General features: G+C 41.5%; 1 protein-coding gene across 1 annotated transcript in view; it reads right to left on the reverse strand.

Moving 5' to 3' along the window:
* UNC5C (unc-5 netrin receptor C) overlaps positions 1–25,623 on the reverse strand; it is a gene marked incomplete at its 3' end in the record, with an annotated part of 146,084 nt that overhangs the window by 69,255 nt on the left and 51,206 nt on the right. The window contains exon 5 of the mRNA XM_006037290.1: positions 19,058–19,161. Within this exon, the coding sequence (XP_006037352.1) occupies positions 19,058–19,161 (104 nt within the window). The remainder of the gene's footprint in view (positions 1–19,057; positions 19,162–25,623) is intronic.

A 25,623-nucleotide genomic window follows, 5' to 3' on the forward strand; every position in this document is an offset into this window, starting at 1 on the left:
AGCACAATGGGAGTCTGATTTTGCTTGGGTTTTCTGAGTGCTAGTCTAATAGGCAATGCTAAAGATTATCAAACAGACCCCAGATGTGAAGTCAATTATAAGAGTTTTTAGTAGTAGTAATAGTAGATAGTAATATGTATTTATCCATCTTGACTGCAAAAAAATAAGGGCAGTTATCTGAGAATTGGAGAATAGTGTAGAAAATATAAATGTTATTTTACCCGTTTCTCTGAATTTCTGTTTACTAATGCATGGTTCCCTGGGCTATGGGGATTTTTTTAAATCTAGACAATGTTCCTTTTATTGCCCCCTCACAGAAATCCCCTATTATCCCACAGCTGACTGCTGGGAGCCACCTAGCATTACTTGGCTGAACATTCAGTGGCTTGTTTTCACTTGAACTGAGCGTGCTCTAGAGGAAGGGGCTGGGGCTGTTGATGGATCAAACAGCACCTTCACGTCACTGGGTCATTTCAACTTGTGCCCAGGATTTAATGAAAGGAAGAAAAATAAAAACAAAAATCAACCCACTGAAACTAGAAGGTGCTAACTGCCAAGACAGGCCTGATTTGTTCTGACAAACCCTGCTTTTCTAACGGTATTTGAACAACTGCCCAACCATCAATGAGACTAGAAACCAACAAAAAAACCCAACCCTGCTGGCTTAAGAGAGTCATGCCAACTGCTGTGAGCAGTGATGTGGGTGACTGGATGTTTTCCTGTCTGAAAGCTAGAGTGCTCAATTCACAACATGGTCAAATATTGCAAAAAACCGATTTGTGTGTCAGTCTGAATCCTGATTGGTTGTTCAGATGGAACACCTTCGTATTCGCTTCTGCTCACAGTGTGTAGGCATTAGCACAAACGGGGCTTTTGTCTTTGTTAATTTGAAGGGACTGTCCATTCCCCACACAAATATCTGGATGATATACGAACATGAACAGCATATGCAAGCAAGAGTGTTTGCTGTTCATCATTTGTCATTCTCAGTCTAAGGCTCTATGTAGAAGATTGCAGCACTGTTTGTAGCATCTGATGCAGCAGACTTTTGCATATGCAAGCTTATACCTCACTGAACCAATTAGTCTCTAAGGTGCCATTCTGCCTTGTCTTCTACCTGATTTCAGACTAACATGGCTAGCTACTCTCTTGTATAGTATTGAGTACCTGAGTCAACTTTAAACAAGCTAGCTTGAGTACTGGAAGTACTTAAACAGGCCTTACAGTATAATCAAGAAAAAAAACAGACATTTTGCTTGGTTGGAAAACATACATGAAGTCTAACACATACTATAATTTTTCAGTGTTGCCTGAGTATACTACAGGAGGGGCAGGAAATATGCTTCCTAAGAATATTCCACACCATGTGTAGCAGAGTGAAATGCACAGGGAGGGGTGAAATTTAGAGAGCTGCTATAATTCTTTGGGCAAATATGTTGTTGTACCTCCAGGCACCTCAGGGTTCTTAACTATGAATAATCATATTTTAGCCCATAAAATAAATGAATGAGAGTGTGTGTGTAAGAGAGCACTCTCCTCTATCAGCAGATTTCTAAGAAAAAATGTGTGATTCAAGATATATTTGTATTTCTATAAATGGCTAAAACAAGTGGAATCAGATCACAACTCATTTTAAATCCTGCAGGTTTTTCTGTTGTAATTTTCATTTAAGTTGAAAAGAAAAAGTAAGAAGTGCATCTGAGGGTGTACGTGTACAATGTATCATGCACCAAATGTCTTTGCTTTCTATGTAGAGGATCACACATTTCATTATTCAAAAATGATTATTTCACTTGATGTATTCCTCACTCAACAATTTCTTTCTTTTAAAAATATTCCCAAGTTCTAACTGCTGCTGTTGCACATGTTCATCCACATTTCGACCAATAATCCTCCTTCTGTTTAAATATAGCCCTTCAAACTGCTCTGCATTTTCTCTCCTGCTTTTACTTTTAAATCTCCTTTTCCAACAATGCATATTCTTAAAACAGATGCATATTGGTTTTGTCAAGGCCTTCTTCAAACTACTACTTTCTCAAAACTATGCTGATCTTCGGATCCACAATCCTACCTTCAGTTTTGGAAAGGTTTTTCAGTGTCTTATTCATGTTTTGTAGTAGAATTATCTGGACTGGACCAACTGACAAATTCCTGTTCAAACATTTTAAAAATGAAAAATGAAAATGTTGTTAAAAACTTGCTTCACTGTGGGCACATCTACATGAGACGTTTTACTTGAAATTAGAGCAAATTACTGTGCAGTAAGTGTCACTTGTACACACGCAGCTGTTTACTGCACAGTAATTTGCTCTAATCATGAGTAAATTTGCAACCTGTAAATACAATAAGGCTGTGCGAAGCTTTGGTCCCTGATTCAAATTCAGTGGAGATTTGGCCCAATTCAGTGGCCGCATCTCTTAATCCAAATCGAATCAGAGGACCCTTTAATCTCTCCGAATTGAATTGGAACCCTCCTAATCGACTCAGAGAGATTCAGACAGATTTGGTGATTCAGACGTAGATACAGCTTTAAATGTTATTTCTTCATACCTCCAGGTAGCAGGGACTCTGAATGCTGTGGTGCTGGGGCAGATGCAGTGTCCCACAGAAGCACAGCGGGCTCTCCAGTGCACTCAGCAGCAGACCTGGAAGTGGACCAGAAGCACTTCCAGGTTCACCAGGGAGCATGCTGGGAGGGCTCCCCCGTGTCCCCCCGGCTTGGCAACTGGGTCTGGGAGTCACCCAGGGTCCCCCTGCAGCCAATCACTGGGCCAAGGGGTGTGGGGGGCAGGGGGCCCCACGCACTCCCTGGCAGACCCAGAAGTGTACTGGAAGTACTGCCAGTCCACTTCCGGGTTTGCTGCTGAGCATGCTGGAGAGCCCCGCATGCTCCTGTGGGACACTCCATCCACTCCAGCATTGCAGCGATCACAAGCCATGCTGCTACCTCAAAGTATGTAGGAAAAACTTTCAAAGCTATGCCTGTGTCTGAACTGCTGATTCGCCAAATCAGCATCGAATCGTCAGATTTGGATTCGGCTGAATTGAATCGGGGACAGCGATCTGAATCAACAGATCACATCACTGTCCCTCATTTGGGCCGAATCCAAATTGAATAGGGCCCATTACACACACCTCTAAAATACAAGTAGCAAATTTACTTGGAACTAATTACTGCACAGTACAGCACATGTAGATGGCCGACTGGGAGCAAATTTGTTCCCAGTCAGGCAGGCAGGCAGGCAGCATGGGGCTGAAGATTGCTCCCTGCCCCACCCATAGCTGCCTGCTGCTGGGGTGGGCTCCACTATTGGAGCCTCGGGGGGGGAGGCAGTATTCTCCTGCTCCAGCAGCATGGAGCTCCCAGCCCCTGCTCTGCAATTGCAAAGTGGGGACAGAGAACAAGTTCCCAGCCTGTTCCCAGCCCCCACTCCACAACTGCATAGCCGGGGCTGGGAGCTCCCTGCATGGGGAGAGTTTCCTGCCCAGCCTAGAGCTGGTTGGGGCCTGCCCCTGACCAGGACAGTTCCCAATCAGCCCTGGGCTGCATGAGGAAGTCTGCTCATACAGCCTGGAGGTGGCTGAGGACTGTCCATTTTGGTGGGAGGCTTGGAAAGAGTTGCCAGTAAGGGTCAGGGGGCTGGGACCGCAGGAGGGGGCAGGAGAAGACTGCTGCCAGGAGTAGGAAATCAAATGCCACATCCCTGCACATGTAGACACGTGCCCAGGGTGGGTTTAAGTTATTCTAGAGTAAACCCACCCCACAGCATTTGCATATGTAGATATACCCTGTATGAATAAAACATTCTCTGGTCTTGGACACATTACTTTTGTAGCACTATAAACACCTTTACAGTGCCCCAAAAGTGTATGTCCACACATTCAAATTATTTGTAATGCTGCAAACAGTAACTTCTTTGCAGTGATACATTTTGTAGTTTTTTATATAATGTGCACAGGTACATGTAGTGCTGTAGGGGACCTCTGGCATCCCAGAGTGCTTCACTATCTCTCCTAGCTCCAAGGATGCCAGGAACTTTGTAGTGCTATGAATAAATGTGTATCAAAGGCTTCTGACACTATAATTTCTGCCCTCCCCCCCTTTTTCCAAAAGGAAAAAAAGGGTGATAATATGAGAAGGAGCAATTTCTCTCCTCCCTTCCCAACTAAAACTAAACAAACTTTTCTTTTAACCAAAGAAAAGTGTAAGGGAAACGTTCAAACAAAATGAAAAAAAAATCTTTAAAAATATTGAAAAATATACTTATCAAATCTATGCCCCCCCTCCCCCCTCCTTGCCTGCCTAGTGCTGGTCATAAGCTCCTTTAAATATATAATTGTTATTTTATTAGGAACAGGGAGGTTAAATGAATCACAAGTCGTAGTAAATACATTTTCTTGTGCTTGAAACAGCTCTTGACTCCAACATCATTTGTTATTCCAGTTCCAGTATAGTATATAGCACAAGCAGGATGATTGCAACAGTCTACTATTACCATATTTACTTGAATCCAAGATAAGTTTTTTGCCTCAGTCAACAGGGGGAAAACAATTTTGTCATAGATTTGACTATCAGCACTCTGGCTCTGCCCTGGCCGTGAGTTTATCTAGGGCCAGAGCTCAGGTTGTCACTTAAATCCATGGAATCAGCAGCAATACTATGAGTGTGGGCCAGGATCAGGGCTGGGGTCTGGGATTTGGTGGAGGATTCTGTGGAAAATCGGACTGGGGATGGGTGGCAGCACGTGTCATGGATTGAATGGTGGAGGATGAGGTGGGTGAGCAGAAGAATCGGTCAGTGATCAGGTGAAGGATTGGGTGAGGGATCAGCAACAACATGGCTGAGTGATTGGGCAGAAGATCAGGTGTCAATGGAAGTTGGGGGTTGGGTAGGGGTTGGGTAACAGTGCAGGGTCAGGGGATGCAGCAGCAGCAGAACAGGTGGGGGATCAGGCAACAGTGCAGATCCAGGGATGCCACAGCAGCACATTAGGGGATGGATGGAACGGCAGCACATGTTGCTCAGGTGGATGTTGGGGAAGCAGTAGGAATGGGGGATCAGGCAGCAGGGCTCAGGGGGAGCAAGTGGCAGGGGGGGTGGGGGGCAGGGGGCAGGGGCTCAGGCATGAAAGGATCCGTGTCCCCCCGGCTTGGCAACTGGGTCTGGGAGTCACCCAGGGTCCCCCTGCAGCCAATCACTGGGCCAAGGGGTGTGGGGGGCAGGGGGCCCCACGCACTCCCTGGCAGACCCAGAAGTGTACTGGAAGTACTGCCAGTCCACTTCCGGGTTTGCTGCTGAGCATGCTGGAGAGCCCCGCATGCTCCTGTGGGACACTCCATCCACTCCAGCATTGCAGCGATCACAAGCCATGCTGCTACCTCAAAGTATGTAGGAAAAACTTTCAAAGCTATGCCTGTGTCTGAACTGCTGATTCGCCAAATCAGCATCGAATCGTCAGATTTGGATTCGGCTGAATTGAATCGGGGACAGCGATCTGAATCAACAGATCACATCACTGTCCCTCATTTGGGCCGAATCCAAATTGAATAGGGCCCATTACACACACCTCTAAAATACAAGTAGCAAATTTACTTGGAACTAATTACTGCACAGTACAGCACATGTAGATGGTGCTCTGCAATTGCAAAGTGGGGACAGAGAACAAGTTCCCAGCCTGTTCCCAGCCCCCACTCCACAACTGCATAGCCGGGGCTGGGAGCTCCCTGCATGGGGAGAGTTTCCTGCCCAGCCTAGAGCTGGTTGGGGCCTGCCCCTGACCAGGACAGTTCCCAATCAGCCCTGGGCTGCATGAGGAAGTCTGCTCATACAGCCTGGAGGTGGCTGAGGACTGTCCATTTTGGTGGGAGGCTTGGAAAGAGTTGCCAGTAAGGGTCAGGGGGCTGGGACCGCAGGAGGGGGCAGGAGAAGACTGCTGCCAGGAGTAGGAAATCAAATGCCACATCCCTGCACATGTAGACACGTGCCCAGGGTGGGTTTAAGTTATTCTAGAGTAAACCCACCCCACAGCATTTGCATATGTAGATATACCCTGTATGAATAAAACATTCTCTGGTCTTGGACACATTACTTTTGTAGCACTATAAACACCTTTACAGTGCCCCAAAAGTGTATGTCCACACATTCAAATTATTTGTAATGCTGCAAACAGTAACTTCTTTGCAGTGATACATTTTGTAGTTTTTTATATAATGTGCACAGGTACATGTAGTGCTGTAGGGGACCTCTGGCATCCCAGAGTGCTTCACTATCTCTCCTAGCTCCAAGGATGCCAGGAACTTTGTAGTGCTATGAATAAATGTGTATCAAAGGCTTCTGACACTATAATTTCTGCCCTCCCCCCCTTTTTCCAAAAGGAAAAAAAGGGTGATAATATGAGAAGGAGCAATTTCTCTCCTCCCTTCCCAACTAAAACTAAACAAACTTTTCTTTTAACCAAAGAAAAGTGTAAGGGAAACGTTCAAACAAAATGAAAAAAAAATCTTTAAAAATATTGAAAAATATACTTATCAAATCTATGCCCCCCCTCCCCCCTCCTTGCCTGCCTAGTGCTGGTCATAAGCTCCTTTAAATATATAATTGTTATTTTATTAGGAACAGGGAGGTTAAATGAATCACAAGTCGTAGTAAATACATTTTCTTGTGCTTGAAACAGCTCTTGACTCCAACATCATTTGTTATTCCAGTTCCAGTATAGTATATAGCACAAGCAGGATGATTGCAACAGTCTACTATTACCATATTTACTTGAATCCAAGATAAGTTTTTTGCCTCAGTCAACAGGGGGAAAACAATTTTGTCATAGATTTGACTATCAGCACTCTGGCTCTGCCCTGGCCGTGAGTTTATCTAGGGCCAGAGCTCAGGTTGTCACTTAAATCCATGGAATCAGCAGCAATACTATGAGTGTGGGCCAGGATCAGGGCTGGGGTCTGGGATTTGGTGGAGGATTCTGTGGAAAATCGGACTGGGGATGGGTGGCAGCACGTGTCATGGATTGAATGGTGGAGGATGAGGTGGGTGAGCAGAAGAATCGGTCAGTGATCAGGTGAAGGATTGGGTGAGGGATCAGCAACAACATGGCTGAGTGATTGGGCAGAAGATCAGGTGTCAATGGAAGTTGGGGGTTGGGTAGGGGTTGGGTAACAGTGCAGGGTCAGGGGATGCAGCAGCAGCAGAACAGGTGGGGGATCAGGCAACAGTGCAGATCCAGGGATGCCACAGCAGCACATTAGGGGATGGATGGAACGGCAGCACATGTTGCTCAGGTGGATGTTGGGGAAGCAGTAGGAATGGGGGATCAGGCAGCAGGGCTCAGGGGGAGCAAGTGGCAGGGGGGATGGGGGACAGGTGGCAGGGGCTCAGGCATGAAAGGATCGAGGGGCAGGGGAGCAAGGTGTGAGGGTCAGGCTACCTGCCTCCCCTGTGTTTGATGACAAGTTTAAGTCAACCCTCCAATAATTAGGTTCTATACATGAAGGATTATAACAGATTTATAATTTTCCATGTATAACATCTTATTATTGAGGGGTTATATTAAACTCCAAGTCATCTTAGATTTAAATAAATACAGTAAGCACTGAAGAGTTTCAGCTCCCCAGCTGCAATACCATCATAGGCCACAGATGTTAGTTACATTAGGCTAGCGATCCTTGGCAAACTTAGTGGTATGAAAGTTTGGCCATCTTTTGTCCATCTGTTTCCAAGGAAACATCCACTAGTACCAAGTCACCATGCTGTTGAGGACTTGATTTATAATGCCCATCTTTCACAGCACATTGTGTGAACATGCACATATACGTAGGTATTTATGTTTTTATAGCTATTGATGATTTAAAACTTGGTGATGCCAAAAGTGCTGGACACATGGAACAGAGTAGAGAGAGAAAGAGACATAAAACTTTGGAAACAGCACTTCTATCACAGCAGGATTTATGTTTATTTGCCAGGGAAGACATAAGCTTTTAGTCAATAATCTGTGTTTCCCTGGCAAGAAGCCTAAAATTATTTTCCCCTCCTTTCTTTTTTGAGTAGTGCTCAGACAAAATGAGTCCTAATAGAAATCAGGTATAATCAAGATGGACAGTTTCCCATTCAGTCAATGGCAATGTTTATTTCCTGCATTACCCAGAGGTCAAGGCTGCATGCATCCAGAGTAAGAAACAAGCCAGAAACTTGTTTCTTCATCCTCTTCATTTTAGACCTCAATTTAACCTCTGGGGCTCATGCAGACAGCATTCTTTCTGCTTTTTAATATTTGTTTTCCCTGTGGTACAATAGAAGATTGCATAGCTGAAATTCTAGAAAATGCTACTGATGCTAAAGAAAGTAATCCCATTTTAAACCTACTGCGCTTCTTTTTGTGGGCTGCATTTGAAAAATGTGAGAACAAAACTACTATTGACTTCAGGTCCAGACCACAGGGCTTCTCACTGGCCAAAAGACCCACCTCCGGTAGTGGGGTAGCAGGGGTCAGTGCAGCTGCCTGAGCCGCAACATTGGTTCAGTTTTGGAATCCGGGGGAGAAGCCACCATCGCTCATTCTCCTTCCCCCCACTGACAATTTCAGTCACCAGTGGCAACCAAAGTCCCTGAACTTGGCAATAGGTAAGAGGGTGCAAGTATAAGCAATGCTTGGATTCACCCCCTGGGTTCCAGAGCTGCACCAATGCAGCAGCTCCATCAGCCACATCAAATTTTAGCCTTTTTTGTGTTGCATGCAGCCCACGGGCTGCCAATTAGACAAGCTTGCTATAATCCATCGTTTGTGACGTCACAATTACATCAGTGTGGGAGAAAATGAGCTGAAGATGTTTGGCTGGAAGATGGATATTTTTGTCTTACACACTTCAGCAAACAGCGAGAATAAGTAATATAAAAGGGAGACTGCACACAGTTCCAATGATAATTAGCCCTTCTTGTGCTTTCTTCAAATTCTTGTACAAACGTTAACTAATTAAAAACATATTATAAACTTAAATGAGGTTTTGTTAGCACACATTTTTAGTTACTAATGGCCTAATTTTTTCCAGAGTTGCTGAGCAGCTGCAGCTGCCACTGACTTTAGTACTCAGCACCTCTGAAAATTAGGCCACTATTTTTTCTTTTTTATCAGAGGTAAACAGAATTGATGAAAGCATAAGTTATTTTCTCATGTAAGCAGCAATTGAGCTTGTGTCAAATACGCAAGATAAGAGAACAGAGTAGATTTGAGACAGTGTAATATATGGGTGACAGCAAGTGTACATATTATTGTTATAAAAGTTACTGAAATATTTTGTTTTAATCATGCTATTCCAATAGGTCCATCTTTCCCCAGCATTAGATTGTTAACCTACTACGTATAGAATGCAATTTTGTTTCTCCAGGTTTATTCTTGTGAACCATATTTCCAATGTGGACATTTGTTTGTAGCTATACTGATAAAATATATTTACTGGGTGTCACAAAAAGTATTAAACAGATATCTGACTATTTTTATTTCAGTAAATAAGGATATGCCTCTAACATTACAAATTACAAACACACACATGCTGGCATCCATGTTCAGCAGACTAGACATTTTTTGATTTGGGACATAACCATCATAAACAGATTTTCCCTCATGGAAATGACAGTGATGAAAAATTTAAAATGATATATAGCTAGTTATTCTTACATATCAGCCACACAGAGCAACATAAATATGAATTCACGAGGCTGTTTGAGCTCCGAAGTTTTCTGGCGTTATTTACTATATGTTTATATGATGCCTAACAAAATAAGACCATGCACAGTTTGAGGCTGGTATGTGCCACCATTGTATAAAATGTTAATAATAGCTAATGCTGAAAAGATAGCTATGATGAAGAGAATATAAAGAAGTTGGCCTGATTTTGGTCAAATTTCCTTATGTTCTATGGATTCAATTTGCAAAGCACTGAGCCACATGAATTCTGCCGATTGCACAGTTTCCATATGTATTGCATTGCTAAAGCATTTGCAAGCCTGTCATGAGACTGTGCTATCACAGCGATTGGCTGAAGAAACGCACAATCTGATGTTGAAGTAATTTAGAGCAATGCACCTTGCAGCTTCTTCTTTCTCATTCCATTCCCTGGTGAGAGACAGATGTGTTGTTTCTAATTATTCACTGATTGGTATCAGGAGATACATTAACATAATTGGCACATTTGTTCTAATTAACAGAGGGAACCTGCCACATGCCACCCAACATGAAATGTGAGACCATCAGCAAGAAAGAAAAACCCAAAATCATCACAATGGCTATTTCTACAAGTCCTAATCGGGTCCATGTCACCATAAGATGTTTTCAGCAGTGAACTAGAATAATGTAATGCACAGAAATGAAAGCATACAAGGCAGGACAAGATTTTAGTGCAAACTGAATGAATAGAGAGTACATTAATCAAACAAGTGATTATATAAATGGGAAAAGCTATTATAGGAACCGATTACTGATGCAAACTGAGCCATGTCAAGCTACTAGAATTATTGAGATGCAGAAATCCTTTTGCAAGCATGTTTTGACTTGTTTAGAAACTGGTAGAAGTTGGGACATCCAGGACATCAAGATCCTCTTCTTCTGCCAGTGTAGAATTGCTCCTTGTGATGCCTTCTCTAGGGACAGCTGGTCAGGGGATAGTCTTTTTTGTCCTAAATATATGTACTGGGCAGACATTTCCCTGAGACACAACTGAGAAAGCACCTGAGGATTTCGCAACACTTGCATTTTGGCTTCTTAGCACTATCAGGATTAACCATAACTGTCTAATTTCTTTGCTAGCATAGGGCTCACATTCCATGACATCACTCATTGATTTAAGTTACACTGTTCTCCTAATTACCTGCCCGGATAAGCTTGTATGTTTTCCAGTGCTTATTTTTATCACAGCTTGGCGCACACCTATTGAACAGGTCTTATGTTCTGAGAAAGTGCTACAATAACTACAAATTACTACAATAATTGGAATGGAGAGAAGTGTCATACTAGATGCCCAAATAAGAGTAAGAAAACCTCTGGTACCTTCTGAGTGGAGGCTGAGCCAGCAGCTCTTGCAGCTGGCAGCTGTCTTGAGAGTGGCATGCCTCTTTGTAGAATAATGTTATTTGATTTGTTTGGATTTTGTTTCAAATTCAGTCTTTCTTGCCAGTCTTCAAGAAGTGGGGTGCTCTGTCCTTTGCATGCTTGTGGCTGGAAATGAATTTCTATGCCTTTTCTTAAAAAAAAAAAGCTAGCCTCCAGCAAGGTTGAAACTATAGCTGTGAGGGACTACTAAAAACACAGTGGGAATGAAACAGCAAGTGCAAACTGATGACGGTGAAAACAGTAACAGCTCGGCCAGGCCTACACATAAAATCTTTATGACCAAGTTGAAATGCAGAGCATCTTGCACAAAAATGCAGGGTGGCAGCTGAGGTAAATAGAGCAACCTCAATTGGTTTTATTCTCTGTGCTAGATTGTGGCAAATCAAGAAAATTGTTAACAGAGACCTGACACTCTCATCACGTGTATATCTAAGAAAGCCAAAAAAAAGAGGCTGAGCCAGTGAAGGCAAGTAAACTACATATGCATGTCAATTGAACTAGCAACTAAAGAAGACAAAAGACTAAACATGCATCTCAAGAAAAACCTGTAAAGGTACAGGAAAGATGCCCTGTAGGTGACAAGTGCACCTTGCTCACATTTCTCAAAACAATCATTCAATGTCTAAGGTATTACTAATGTCTCAAATCATTCAATGTATGTCTGGTGTTTTGTAAATAGACCATCATCATTACAAGCTATTGCAAATTTGCCCCATTGGTAAACAAATACCCAAAAATAGGTCCAGTAACCAATGCCTCTAGGTATCCTGTTTGACCACTCAAAGCCCATCACAATTAATTGCTAAGCTATGAAAATCACATCTTCACACCTGGACAAATCCAAAAACAAGAGCCAGGCAATTTAACAATTGTAATATGATAGTCACCCTTCTTCTCCCTGTTTTGTTTGGGCTCTAATCAGCCAACTATCAAGGAAAAATACTTTGAAGCTATACAATTAAACAGTATAAGAACTGAGCAAATTTGCCAGCAAGCTGTACACTCCAGGAGAAAGAGAGAAAGATCACTGCAACATTGCACTCAGCTTAACCAGTAAGGGATCCTGCTTGGTGAAGGCTGCAAGGCTGAACCAGCTTCCTCCACCTGCATTGGTGAGAAAACACTACTGCAGCTAAATATGTACTAGGACATTGTGGAGTAGCTCATTTTATTGGGAAGAAGTCTTTTTCTTTCGCTTAGTTTTATAGCTTGCTTGTGGCACTGTTATTAAAGCCTTTCTGCTATTGATCAACTGGGTGTTGCATCAATTCTTGTGGCACTAGGTTTAAAAACCCACATTCTAAGTGCAACACAAACCAGTGACATTTTGCTCAGTTTTTGTTATTTTTGTTTCTGCTGACAATAAGGGGAATTTGTTTTCATGCTGTGGAAACACTTTCTTAATTGCACATATGTCCAGCTCACTGCTTGAGTGCTAAAATCTATGCAGTGTGCTGTGAAAGCCATATAAATGCTAGCTGTGTCTGAGGATGTTACACCTTTGGTTTTTTTATACCACTTGGAGGTGAACCTTTACTAAAACCTCATGACTGAAGATGGACTAGAAGGCTCAGGTAATGGGATACCATTAGATTGTTGGATCATGACAGCACTGACCAAAAATGATAACTGTCTGGCGGCAACCAGGTAGCCAATATGTAATATATCAGTTACTTCTGTCCATTTCCTAGTGGAGAATGGTGTCCATAACTATAATCTGTTAGGCACGTGTTTTGGCATTTTCAGTAGAAAGGTAAGTCTTCAAATGAGGATGGAGACTGAGCTACAATCAAACTCTAAGAATTGGTCTCTTCAGAACTGCTTTACACAGATTGTAAAGGCAGTGAAATCTGTCCATGCTGTAGATGCTGTATAAACATGCTCCTGTCCATGCTCCAGAAGAGTTTGTCACTCCAGAAGAGTTTATCCTCGAGAGCTACACATGAGATTTTTTTCTAATTTCACAGGAAGGATGACATCTACATCTAATCCCTGAGGGTAGTATTTATTCCTTACCTGAGCTATGTTGCAGCCACCTAGTGATGGCTGCTATGTTGAATTCTCTTCCTTGTATACCACCATTTAAAAAAGTTCTTTTTCAGTATAAAACACCGAGGCAGGTCTAGCACCCGCTGCAAAAAAAGGAGGACACAGTACAATATAACCAGCAAGCTCACCACCAGCTGCTAATGACTACTCCATGGACTATAGTTTGGGAATTTTTGTGTTAGAATATGAAGTACCATAATTCCCCACCCTGGCTTGAGCACAAAGTGCGAGATCCAGAAACGTACTATAAGGGCGTTGACAGATGTGGGAAAAAAACCAAAAAATGCGCGCTACCAGAAGCAGCAGTGCATTAGTTCAACTCAGCTCTGCAGTGTCTGTATAGATTAGGTGCTTCAGAGGGGCTTTTTGGTGCTTCTAGTTAATAGCTGATTCAGTCAGCTATTAGATAAAAGCGCCAACAAAGCCCTACTAAAGCGCCCAATCTCTAGACATTGGGAAAGCCAGGGAACTGAAAAATCATCTGTGTTGGAATGTGATAGTGAAAGAAAGATGTACCTCCATTCATGCTCAAATCTATATGATCTTTTCCAGCCACCCGCCTATCCCTTGATACCTCACCAGCAGGTAATTCTAGCACATATCACAAGGCACCACAAATGACAATGCCACTTCTCAGTTTATTAGTATTCATGACCATCAACTCCTCTGATCTCCTCTTTAAAAGCTTCTTTTCCTGCAGGGAATTTAAAACATTGCCTGGGTGACAATATACCTGCATGGAAATGCATACACATGAAGTTCCAATTAAGGGATAACTGCAGCAAAACATAAGCTGCTCTCATGAAACAAAGCAAACAGCAGTCATATTAATAATCAATTAGATGGAGCAGCCACCTGATGCTACCTATTTGGAGAAGTCCCCAGCTGCCACCAGCTTTTTGCCCAGGCTATAGCAACTGAATAAAATCTGTGCTACACCCATCTTGGCAAAACAACTTCTTTTGCCATTTGACTCCTTCGTGGGTTTTTTCCTCCCTCCTGATTAAAGACAAAAATGTGGATAAATAAACGGGCATTTTTTAAGCTCAACTGGGTCACCAAGTTGTATGCTCTGCCCTGTACTCCAATTAAACTCCTATGAGAAACAGCTCAATTATAATTAGAGAAGCAATTATCCCCTTGTTTAAGGTGCAGCAAATCACACATTTCAATGCAAAACTTCATTTAGCTGCTTATGGCATATTAACTAATCTTACATCTCATTGATGTTTTGATCTATAACCTATTGCAAGGAACTAATTTGATGAGGCTGCGTGTCTCTGAGTACATTTCTCACTCACAATATGATGCTGACATACTTTAAACAACAAATGAAATGAGCAAAGGGATTAATTGCTAATAATTCCGCTGTGTTACCCTGGGAGCATCCCAGCGTGTGCCCCTTTTAAGAATATGTTTCTTTTGCGGCTTTCCACCAGGGGTGCATAAAAGATTTCCTGGGTCAGAGGAAAAGGAAATCACTGCTGAGATTCTGATGGACCCCAGAGAACTGGAGCTGTCTGATCACAGGAATCCTAAGTACCTGCAGCAATCCCTGTTTTTTGGCTTGGGTTCAGGGAGCTCAGCATCTTTGAAAAACAGATCCTTAATACCTCATGATAGTCAAGAGCAAATCTCATAAGGTTTGGAATTTGACTGATTCAATTAAGGTCCCAGGAATTCAGATGCTGCTTATCTGATCAACCTATTTCTTACAGAAGGGTGTTTCCAAAACTAATGGCAAAATCACTGCCTATGGTGTATGTCTGTGACAAAGCAGGAAGCCACAGAGCAGGGAACACTGGTGGTGGCACTATCAAACACATCTATTGTTTATGACTGTGTCAAGCAGTGATGTGGCCAGCACATGACTATTACACCCAAAGTGGTTTTATTTCAAAGTTGCCATTACCTTCTGAAAACCCACATATAACCTGAGTGCCTCCACTGAGGAAATGCAAGAAGTAATAAGGCATAAATATGAAGCAAAGCACATTGCCGCTGCTTTTTTTCATCCAGTCTCCAAATGCTCTCGAAATCTAGGAAGAGCCAAATCTGTAGTGTTTTTGTACTATTGCTGCCATTTCTTTCTCCTTCTGTAACCTTAGATGGTGGTCATGGTATACAGCCACAGAGCAGCCAATTTGATTTTCCTAGTGACTGAACAAATCATCCGTTGCCTCACCTGGCACCAAGTGAGCAAGCAGGATGAATTGCGATTTGACCTCAGGCCATTAGAGCAACGTGTCATAATACACAGCCTTGTATTTGGATCGTAGACTTTTCAGGTGTCTACAGTTTCAAGTATCCAGGTTGTAGCCATATTGGTCTAGAGGAAAAGGCAATTGGGACTCGTAGTAGAGATGATACCTTTTATTAAACCAACAAGATTTTTGCAAAAAAAATTCTTCAGTTGCAAGCTTTCAGGCACAAACACCCTTCATCAGGCACTGGAGAAAAGATTGTAAAAGTTCTCCTGGGTAGAAATGAAAGCTCATATTTCATAGGATTTCACCGTCACTAGATGGAAAACTCCTCTGGGCCATCAGTTCATAGCTGGTATGGAGTCGCTCACCTCCTCGTCTGTGAGGATCTGTGATGATACAAATCAGTTTCAACCTGCTCTACTGCCCATGACACCAGAGTAGAGCTGAAGCACTGCTTTAAAAGCTTTGCTTCCCCATCCTTATCTTGGCTTTTCTTCCACTCTGAAGGACAAAGACCTTATATTGCTACATGATTCACCTACTGAAAATAAAGCGATTTGTCGTCCAGCATTCATCCATAGGGGCTCAATGTGGTTAACTACCATTGACCACACTGGGAGTCATGTGTTTAAATCTTTCTTCATTGACAGAAGTAAATGGAATAGATCCTTAAGTGTGGGTAGTTGCCAGCACTTTGTAAACAAGTTAAAACAAAGGAATAAGCAAAAACAAGCAGGGAAATGCCAGGGTGGGGGAGATTCACACTTCAGTGTGAATCACATTTTTTCTACAGTATAGGAATTTTAATTTTTTTATTCACTATTTTGAAAACTGACAAATTACAAGGAAATGAAGGCCACCAGTCTGTGAGGGCCAGTGAGTTATCTCATCTAGGGCATGGGAGGAATCGCTGCAGTAAGGAATAGTTTGAGATATGTTTGTCTGTGTCGCCAGAGGATCTGATGGATTGCTAGTGCCTGCTGTGTTTACATTATCTGCCTGACTCAGGTTATCAGGAATCAAATCAGTTCTTCTGTAATGTGAAAGAGCCTAGCAGCCTATTGCCTGCTTTTCTTGTGTCCCTTCTTTCTCAGTTACCTATATCACCATATCAGAAAGTCTTAAACAAAGAACTAATTAATCTCTAAATTAAAACAATCGTGTAATTCTTCAACCCACCAAGTTACCTTTCATCTTTCTATTTTTTAAATTTATCTTACCAGCTTCAGCAAATGGCAGTAATAAAGTGTCACATTAAGGTATTCATATTCATTAGTGTTCAGGCTTTGTTCTTTAAATAGGTTTGGAGAGAGTCTACAAAGAAGCTGTATTAGTCTCCTGTCCAATCTGGGTGTTTGATCTCTCTCTCAACTTCAAAAATGAAAAGAGAATTAAAAAAAAAAAAAAAAGAATAGTGTCTTCTGAGTGTCAGAAGGGTTGTATGATTTTTTGAGTCTGCCAAGTATTAATTGGTGTCTGCCCCGACTGTGGTACAAATAAGAGTCACAGCCAATTAGCTTGTAGTTATGAATCTTTGAATCTACTTGACAAAATGAACCATTACATTACAGAGCATGAAAGAAATGCCATTATTATTAGGCCAGTGCACAGACAATCTTTTCAGAGCTCACTTTGTTGGCATATGCTGTATTATAAACTGTTCCTGGCAACTGGGGAGTGGGTTTTTTGCTTTCAAAGCAATTCCATAGAAGGAGGGCAGATTAAATTGGATTTAAGAAAAAAGAAGTGAGCGTTTTTTACCCATACTGGGCACATCTGCATGTGCATGAATGCACCGTTGTTACTGTGCATTAAGTTTAGCTCAATATGCAGTAACTAGCACTACTACGCAGTAGTACCAGCACAGTTTTTTAGTGAGACTAATGCACAGTTGATGAATGCAGGCGTTTGGGTTGTAGCCGTGTTGGTCTAAGGACATAGGCAGACAAGGTTCCTTGCATGAATTTGATATCTTTTATTAGACCAACCCAAATGGTTGGAGAATAGTTATTAAGCAAGCTTTCGGGTTAAAAAACCCTTCATCAGGCTAAGGAAGTTTCAGCAGTTGGTGTGTGCTCTTGATGAATGCATATTTGTGACATGCGAATACACAGTAGAATTGGCATACTGCCCATTTAGCATCTTGTGTAGATGCACCCAGTGTTTATCACAGAGAATTTGCTTTCTCGTTTTGATGCTAAATCTTACTGTGTATCTTTCCTTCACCTGATCCAGCTTTATCTTCTTTTTTTTGACAGGAAAGTTGGACTTGTTAAGTCACGGAGAGGTGCAGAGTAGTGTGTAAATGCTGCACACAGAAACTGCAAGGCATGAGCAATCTCAGTTCCCTGTGAAGGTAATGAAGTCCCCCAGTACCACTGTGCATCTGAGATCTGACATGCTCTGTTATAAATACTCTTGTCATGGTACAACGGCAGGTTGAGAGCACAATAAGAAGCAAAAGGAAAAAAAAGCTGATAACTTCTCAGAGAAAAACCTTGCTGATAATATCATAGCTGTCACAGAACTGGCTTACCAGACCCAAACAGTTCTTTGCACATTGGGGGATCTTAATGGGGAAATAAAACAGCCTCACAAACAAGGCAGAAAGAGAAATCTATTACATTAATTATTCCTTCTGTCTTTTGTGGATACTTTTCTGCAATGCTGATTAAATCCCAGCTCCAGTCTGACAGGGAGGCAACACTTTAAGCATGATCTCCTGAGAAATCAGTAATCAACAGTGAATGACAACCACATTCTTGTTTAACTATGACAGACTAACTTATCCTAATGCAAATTGGCAACAGCTTCTTCTTTGCATGGCAGAGAAAAACGAGGAGAATTCTGATGGGGGAATTACCATCATTAACAATCAATTTTTCTCTTAATCAGCAGAGGTGGATTTTGAATTTCAGAGCCCCCCTGTGATTCAGAGACCTCCCTCCTGTGAGGAATGAGTTTGAAGCCTCATTCAACAGGCAGCTCCACCATGCTGAGGTAAGTTCCCTTTCACAAAAGAGACTGTCACTGTCTGTGGATGCAGATTTAGCTAAATGAGAAGGTCAGTCCTGCCAGTCAGACAGAAGAGTACCCTCTCCTGTGTTTTTAATTGCTGTTAAATAAAGAGGATAAGCCGTGTTAGATGCTGGATTATTTCACATCTGCCACCCCTCCTGCATCAACTTTGGGAAGTCCCTTATCAGATCATGGCAGGCTCCTGGTTGTGTGTTACACAGTTGGTCTGTGAGCATGTGCACAAGCCTGTGAGAAAAGTTAAATCCTGCAAATTAAAAATAAATGCTTTAATAACACACTTGAAAGCCAGTTGCCTCAATAACAGCAACTGCCTTCTCTTAAGGGAGAAAAAAAAAAAGATAACGGGGTTGCATTCATAAATCCCCACAGGTATTTTATCCCACGGATGCCAGATACAACACTGCTGTGTTTTTTGAAAGGGAACAACAAATAAAACTGAACTGCCGTAGCTCTGTCCGATGGCGCATTCTAATGGACTCCAATGTCATTAATCAGTTTTCAATCAATCTCTTCTACCAGCAGCAGGCAGTTAGGTCTCCATTACTACCCATTCATCATGCCATACCCTAATTCACTGCACCATTAGCCATGGATTAGGCTTCAGTTAGGATAACTAAATGTCAGTTGCTAGTGCTGGAATCTGTTGTCACTCACCTCAGCTACTGGGATGCCCTCGGGTGGACGGCACTGGAGCAGGACTTCCTGTTCCAAAGACACTTCTTTCCCCAGGGGTTCCTGTTCAAAAGTCTTCCGAAGATCTAATGAAAAATAAAACCCAAATCAAGTTGTTAAATTTTAGGCAGATGGACTGTAGTGGTATGCAAACACATAAGCATCTTTCTAAGCAGAGAGGAAGCCCCCTTTTCCTGCCTTACAAATAACACGGCCTAAAAACACTTATTTTCACTTCCATTGATTATGCCAGAGAATGTTATTAAGAAATCATTTCTGAGCAGATTTATTATTTGGATGGCAGCACTGCTTAGAAACCCTGGCCAAGAATCAGGATCTTATTGTGCCAGGTACTGTACAAATTCAGAGCAAAAAGAAAATTCCTGCCTCAAAAGTACTTACAACATAGGGTCTTGTACACCTGTAGGCACTCTGGAAATGTATGACAAATTAGCCAACTATAGATGTAAAATTAATGTGCGAGAGTGTCCACACAGAGCTTTAACCTACTTTTAATTTCTGTGCATGAATTTCACAGCTTTAGCTAATTAGTTTTCTCTTTCCTGACTGTCCTGGAGTAGGCAAGTTTAAAGTAGATTTGCAATATTGCCACTTGCATCAGGATTCCATTTGGCCCCTGGGTGTCTTTGCAACAGAGACGGCAAGAAAGGGCACAAGAAGCCTCTCTCTCAATCCTTAACCTATTAATCACAAAATGAGAGTTCTTGAACTCAAGAAATGTGATAACTCTTTAGGGCGAAGGTCTTGTCTATATTAAGAAAGTGTACTGGTTTAACTAAATGGATTTAAAAATCAAGTTAAGCTCCTTCAAAGCTTTATTAATGATAAATATAAGCCAGTATAGCTTCAGAGTTTTATCAGTTTAGCTTAAGTTGCTAACCAAGCTGGTAACATTTAGTTAAATAGCTATTCAGCAATGTTATCCAACCTCTACACAGAAGGCTAGAAGAAAAGAAAACCAGGCCACAGGCGGCTTCTTCTCTATTCAGCCCAGAGGACTGTGGCTGCAAAACACTTTCCAGGACATAAAGGACTTTTATATATTCACTGTAACAGATGGCTACAGTTAGCACACGGGTGTTCCTAGATAGGAGCTAGGCTAGTCCAAATGGGAGTGACCATATCACAAAACAACACTGGAGCTGCACAAACCAGATTAGCAGCGCAAAGGATGCTTCTACACATTCATTAATGAACTTTAAGTAATGTGCTATAGATCTAATATCTTCATTGTGAGATACTAGAAAAATGTGCATGATCCAATTTTAATGCACGTTTGCAAAAGGGCACAGGTTTTTTGTGATGCTTTAATGCACATTAACATAGGCTAATGCACATTAAAGTGCATATGTAGACACGCCCAAAGTGACTGTTTAGCTGTTGGAGAGTTGCTGCGACTCTGAGTTGCTGTGTCCTTGTCCTTGCTGAATTCCTAGCTCCAGTGTCTAGTGTCTGCAGCGCTCAAGCTTTATCCCAACCACCCAGAGATTTCTGACATTGTATGGGAGTCAGCCTAAGGGCAAAATTCAAGATACTGGTTGAGTTTACAATGCAGCAAGTACATATTCTTAAAGCCCTGGCAGATGCTTCAGTTATTGCATGTTTAACATGTGACTTGCAAGATAAATTTAACATGTGAGGGAGTCAACCAATTTATCATGCAATAAATAGGGCAAACCAACCACAAAGATGTTTCACATTTAGTTTGGCTCAATATAAAGAGAAAAGGATCATCCATGTCAAAAAGGGTGTGTGAACTTTAATCAACTTACATTGTTAAGAAATTTCAAATCCATAAAAGCAAAGGTGCTACAGAAGCACAACGCATTGTCTAATTTTCTCTTGAACAAAAATTAATTTGGAAAGGTAAAAAAAGAAACAAATTTATATTTAATGCATCTATAAAGAAGATTCCAAAGGAGAATCACCACTGTATAGAAACTATTCTTAATGTGTCAACCTTGCATGTATAAATGACTCTTAGGAACAACTGCCCTAGGTTTAATGTTCCTTAATATTAGGCTGGGAGATAACAGGGAAGATATAATGTAGCATATGGTATATGCTACACCTGAATAGCAGCATATGGTAATAGTAACCAATATTCAGTAGTAATAAACCTCAAGTGCTCAGGTACCAGAGTGATGAGTGCAATACAGCTAGATTAGATAATAATTCTAGATCCTTCCTGGAATGTTGTTTTACTTTTTCCCACTCCTCTTCCAAAACCTGAACATAGATCTGAAGTTAACTTAATAAGCAGTATATATTTATATAAACAGTCACACTCACAAAATCTTCTGTTACTTTTAAATAACATTTTATTTATACAAAAATAAATTCTATTACCTCATAGAAAGCAATAATCTCATGTACTATACAAATGAGCTTTATTCTCTTTATTAGGAACAGCTGGGACAGATGGGTATGAACAATACATTTTCTCCATCAGACATTACAGCAGGGTTCTTAACAAGAGGTATTAATGCACGAGACTCTTATTCCCTCCCCCTGCCCTCTCCGATCTCTCAGTGACCTGATATGTTGTAACACTTTAAAGGTGCTATTGAATTTTATTGGGTCAATGATCCACAAGCTAAAAATTCTCCAAGTACAGGCCCCGACATAATACATGATAATGTCCTTAAAGGAGCTATTAAAGACTATCTAGTAAATAATACTAATTTGGGAAAAAAGTACATCATTGTGTATTTATAAGATAAGGAACCCTTCGTCCTGTGTGTTTAGAGCATTATGCAGTCAGAACCTTACACCTCCCTTCAATCTATACAGCCACCAGATAGCTGCAGAAGCGGGCTGTGCAGTATATTTACCTAGCCAGACAGAAGGTTGGCTTGCTGCAAAATGCAAACAAACAAACAAGCAAAACAAAAGTCTTTTTGGAAATGCAGAACAGGGAGAATGCTTCTTGACATGGCTCCCCTATATATGTAACTATAGCTATCATAGTAGGGTAGGGACAATAAACCAGTTTTCAAGTAAATTTGTTTTTTGTTGTTGTTTTGTTTTCTAATGAAAATGGACTTTGTAAAAGAAAAGTTGCTGTGAGAACATGATCATTGTTTTGAATGTTCCAGTTTTCAGATTTGCTATTTATCATTTCTGGTTTGTATATGTTGCTGTACACAAAAATTAATACTTTGGAGATTTTTATTCCCCCCATGGTCAATGTTGATTGGATTTAATATTTATTTTAAAACCTCCAAAAAAACAACAAGCCAATTTTTTTCATTTTAAAAACTGAACTTTCCTACCATTTAAAAAGAGGAGCAAAAAGGCAAATACTCTTTGAAAATGTCCTAAATTGAAATCTTTGGTCCATTTTGAAAAGGGAAATGAAATAATCTTCAAAGAATGTTGTTATATTTAAAAAAAAAATACATCTACCTTACTTAGGACCTTTTTGCCTGTGAAGAAACTGTAGGAATCATTACAGTTCAAGTTCAGCAATAGCCCCTTTATGCAGTTCTAAGAGGGTGACAGAAATTGGTTATCGTCTTTTAAAAAATACCTGTGTATGGCCTCTTCTGCCCTGACCCTGGGAATGACAGAATTAAGAGAAAGGGGTAAAAATGCCCTCCTTTAGTAGTATGGTATTCTCTCTTATTGTTGCACAGAAGTAGGGCGGCCACTGACACATCCCCTTGGTGGGTGGTGCAGGGGGATGCACCAAGGTGAGGGGAGGGCCTGCTGCACTGGCCAATCAGCAGCAAGGGGCAGGGACACCACAAAAGGGTCACCTTCCTCCCTCCCTGGCCACCGTTCCTCTGTGCTCCTCCTGGCTGTGCACTGCCCTACCTCTAGAGACAACTAACACAATTGCAAGAACAAATAATTGATATGTATTTCCATCAATGAAGTGAAAACAAGACTTTTGTAATTTAAAAACAGAGGAAAGCCCAGTATCAAATGGGACCAATGGCCACCCTAGACAGAAGGCAGGATAGAGTTGCACCTCGTAGACTAACTGAATAGGAGATGCATAAGCATTTGTGAGCAACAGCTAACTTTATCTTATTGCCAGAGCTCAGGATAATCTTCATCCAGGGAGAGCCCTCTCAACTAACTGAGCTTAGGTGGCATTCATAGCTACACTCAAAAATTTATCTCTGAGCTTTTTGAGGGGGTTGGTTTGGCTAATACTAGGGGTATGCGAAGCAGGAAGTATTTGATTCAGATTCGGCGATATGGGGACAGTGATTTGATTCACTGATTCGGGTCACTGTTCTGATTCGATTCAGCTGAATCTGAAGTTTCAATTCTGATTTGGAGAATCATAGACACAGCTTTATATGTTTTTTCTATATACCTTGAGGTACCAGGTGCGGTTTGTGAACGCTGAGATGGTAGGGCGGATGGAGCACCCCACGGGAGCGGCGGACCCCCACTCACATTCCCCTGGCTCAGCAATTGACTGTGGGGGTACCCTGGGTGCTCCCCAAAACCCAGGAGGCACTAGTTGCTGAGCCAGGGGTGGGGAGTACCCCGCACACTTCGCAGCAGACTCAGAAGTGGACCGAAAGTACTTCTGGCCCACTTCTGGGTCTGCTGCCGAGCATGTGGGGGACGCTCCATCCGCCCCACCATTTCAGAATTCAGGAGCTGCACCTGGTACCTTGAGGTATGTAGAAAAAACATATAAAGCTGTGTCTATGGCTGAATCGTTGAATCTCCCCAAATCTCTCCAAATCACATTGGAGGCTTCTGATTCAATTTGGATGGGTTTCCTGATTTTATTTGGATTCAGAGATTTGGCCGCTGAATCGGGGCGAATCTCCTCTGAATCAAATCAGCAACTGAAGCTTCACACAGCCCTAGGTAATACTATCATCAGTATTGCTCCCCCCATCCTATCTCTTCTCAATGTTATGATTTTATTCAGGAAACAAACAGGGTAAAGCATTAAAATTCTAGGCTGCAAATCTCAACCAAACTTTCTTTTCTATAGTCATATACAGTACCAGTGAATTAAAAGGGTTTCTTATGTCAGGTATGGCAAAACACATCCAGAGGAGACAAGACTAAAAATCATTCAGAGACCTGAAAACCTATGAACAATACTCTGCATTATGGGCAGAGAAATCTCATTAAGAGCTGCTTTGAAATCAGTGGATTTCTAGTGGCATAAAACAGGAATGAATCTTTTCGAGTGAAAGTCAATATATTTAGTTTCACCTTTAAATTTCTTTGCTTTTTTGTAAAAACTTATTTTGATGTATTGTTAAATTATTTAATTTTTAGTTCAAACTTTAATGCATCTTTAGTCTAAAAATAACTCAAATGCTGTATTTGTAACCTATCAGAGCTAATAATTTTTCATGGCATGAGGCCACTTCCTTTTTCAGCTGTCATTTTAAAGTCAGAAAGGAACAGCTTTCTTTCTTTTTTTTTCCTATTAATAAAATGTATTTTCTCTCTCCTCTGTTGTTCTGGGTTTTGTTGTGATGGGTGGGTGGGTAAAACTTTGAGGATATCCTTTATCATTTCTGAGAAATGTGATAAGAGGCAGGCAGACACCTTCAAGGCAGTTCTAATGCAAGGGTGACTAATGAATAAGCATGAAAAACGGACACTTGTCAGCCAGGAATTAGATGTAAACCAGAAACGTACAGAACAGTGCAGCATTACTGTCATGAAAAGATGGATTTCTGCCCTTGGTAGACCTTAAAGACTCCTCACTTCTTTTCCAAGCTCTTTCTAGTAACCAACTTGTACTTTCCCTCTAAAACAAACAAACCAGTGTCCTCAGAAAATAAAGAGCGCTTTTTAAAAAATGCATTAGTTTTTCACTCAGCTTTGATTTAGGATGAGCTACTGTTATTTAAGAGAAGCAGTTTTTTTCTGAGGGAGGCATTTAGAGAGATATGGTTTTATAAGCATATAAATCCTTTACTAAACACTCATCATTTTCTATAACTGCTGATTTCTACATAAGACACACAGGGTGCATCTACATGTGCAATTAATGTGAAGCAATACACTTCAGAGCAGATTTAGATGGAGTAAACTGGTCCTGGTCAAAGAATTTATGTGTGCGCCCAGTACAGCAGCAATCTGAGCTGGGGTGGAACAGACCTGGACTGGCAGAGAGCACAGGAGTCAGCCCTGGGTTCTGGGTGGTGGCACTAGGTAGCAGAGCGGTTGGCTGGGGCACAAGGGTTCTGAATCTGAAGAGCTGTGTGGTTAAGAGGCAGGCAGGAGTCTGGCCCCTGGCTGGACAGGCACAATTTATGCCTTCAGTCAACATTTAGTGTTTCATCCCAGTTAGTTACTCTGCTGTTGTAAGATAGTACTGTCCCTGACAGCACTGTCTTATGGCAGAGTTAATTAGTTTACTGTGCCCTAATACCAGCGCACCTGTAGACAGTGACACTTTACTCTGTTAATTATTCTATTCCACAGGAAAGCACACATGTAGATGCACCCACAGTGCATGCTGCTTATCAGAAGCCCATTAAACCAAGTACTTATGATTTTAATATCTGGGGATTCCAATAAATGCCTTC

The sequence above is a fragment of the Alligator sinensis genome, unplaced genomic scaffold, assembly GCF_000455745.1.
Source record: "Alligator sinensis unplaced genomic scaffold, ASM45574v1 scaffold1770_1, whole genome shotgun sequence".
In the NCBI taxonomy this organism is placed as follows: domain Eukaryota; kingdom Metazoa; phylum Chordata; order Crocodylia; family Alligatoridae; genus Alligator; species Alligator sinensis.